This window comes from Sinocyclocheilus grahami, unplaced genomic scaffold (genome assembly GCF_001515645.1).
Source record: "Sinocyclocheilus grahami isolate Dianchi unplaced genomic scaffold, SAMN03320097.WGS_v1.1 scaffold43362.1, whole genome shotgun sequence".
Taxonomy (NCBI): Eukaryota; Metazoa; Chordata; class Actinopteri; order Cypriniformes; family Cyprinidae; genus Sinocyclocheilus; species Sinocyclocheilus grahami.
This window is the reverse complement of record NW_015524429.1, coordinates 1-1,141: the sequence shown is the minus strand read 5'-3', so window position 1 is coordinate 1,141 and position 1,141 is coordinate 1. Positions and strand designations below refer to the sequence as shown.

General features: G+C 39.1%; 1 protein-coding gene across 1 annotated transcript; it reads left to right on the top strand.

Annotated features, from left to right (window-relative positions):
• Nucleotides 1–166: 166 nt before the first annotated feature.
• On the top strand, nucleotides 167–1,098 carry LOC107580759 (WD repeat-containing protein 31-like; the record flags this gene model as incomplete). The annotated part of the gene is made up of 4 exons (XM_016266402.1): nucleotides 167–268; nucleotides 432–576; nucleotides 660–760; nucleotides 877–1,098. Coding segments are annotated over 4 exons (432 nt in total), but the record flags the coding sequence as incomplete, so codon positions are not given.
• Nucleotides 1,099–1,141: the final 43 nt, after the last annotated feature.

Genomic DNA, 1,141 nt, shown 5'->3' with positions numbered 1-1,141 from the left:
TGATAACATCAAGCATGTAAAAATCTAGCTATTTTTGCAGTTTAGTTTTGTGCCACTAGTGGCACAGAAATTACACACGCCACATTGTAGGCTTTAAATCAACATGTAATAATCGTCATAATATCTTGTTCATTGATTTACATTATGTGCATTTTAATATGCTATCGTCATTGTTTTGTTTTTTTTCGGTCAGGCTGTTGTTGTCTATGAATGGAGAGCTGGAAAACGGTGTAAATCTTTCCAGGGCCACAGCAGAGAGATTACAAAGGTATTAAAACTACAGTTAGAGCCTCTTTAATTTGATTCGACAAACAAAGCTTTGACTTATTTTGGAACAGTTTTCATTGGTGGAGCAAAAATGAATAAAACAAAGATTGCTTAATTATTTAGCATGTACATTGTGTATACACATCTCTCTTGTTTTCCTTTAGTTATGCTGTTTTAAAGGAAGTTCCTTGATCTTCAGTGCATCCCGTGATAAGACGGTGCTGATGTGGGATCTGGGTCGAGATACAGAACCCGTCCAGGAGTTTTGTGGCCATGAGCTTGTAGTTAACGGGGTAGTGGTAAGCCCAGGTGAACAAACCCTCAAAGAAAAACACTCAATGACCACAAAATCTCAAACACAATCCTTTCATGGGGTTTTATTCATTTCGTAGATGGCTCAAAGCTATGCACGGGCTCTCGTGATAACTCCATGCGCCTCTGGGACATTGAGTCGGGAGAATGTCTGCAAAAACACACCATCTCACGCAACCTGGTTAGAAAGGCTGTATTCAGAAATGTACTTTATGTTCTAATATTCTTGTGTGTGTGTTAAAAGTATTTTTGGGCACTGAATATGATCGCGTCTTGTCCCGTTGCCCTCCGTTTCAGGTGACCCATGTGTGCTGGGTACCAGGAAGCACATCTATTGTCCAAACCTCAGAAGACAAAACAATCAGGTCAGAAGTTTCCTGATATGTCATATGATCCATTATGTTGGAGAATGGTTATTGTTTACAGAGATGCATTTCTCTGGAAATATTTGCTAAACAAATAAGCTGAGTGATTGTGTAAATGATATCTACATCAGAGCAGATGTGGAGAAATATAGCATTATATCATTTGCTCGCCAATGGATCCTCTGCAGTGAATGGGT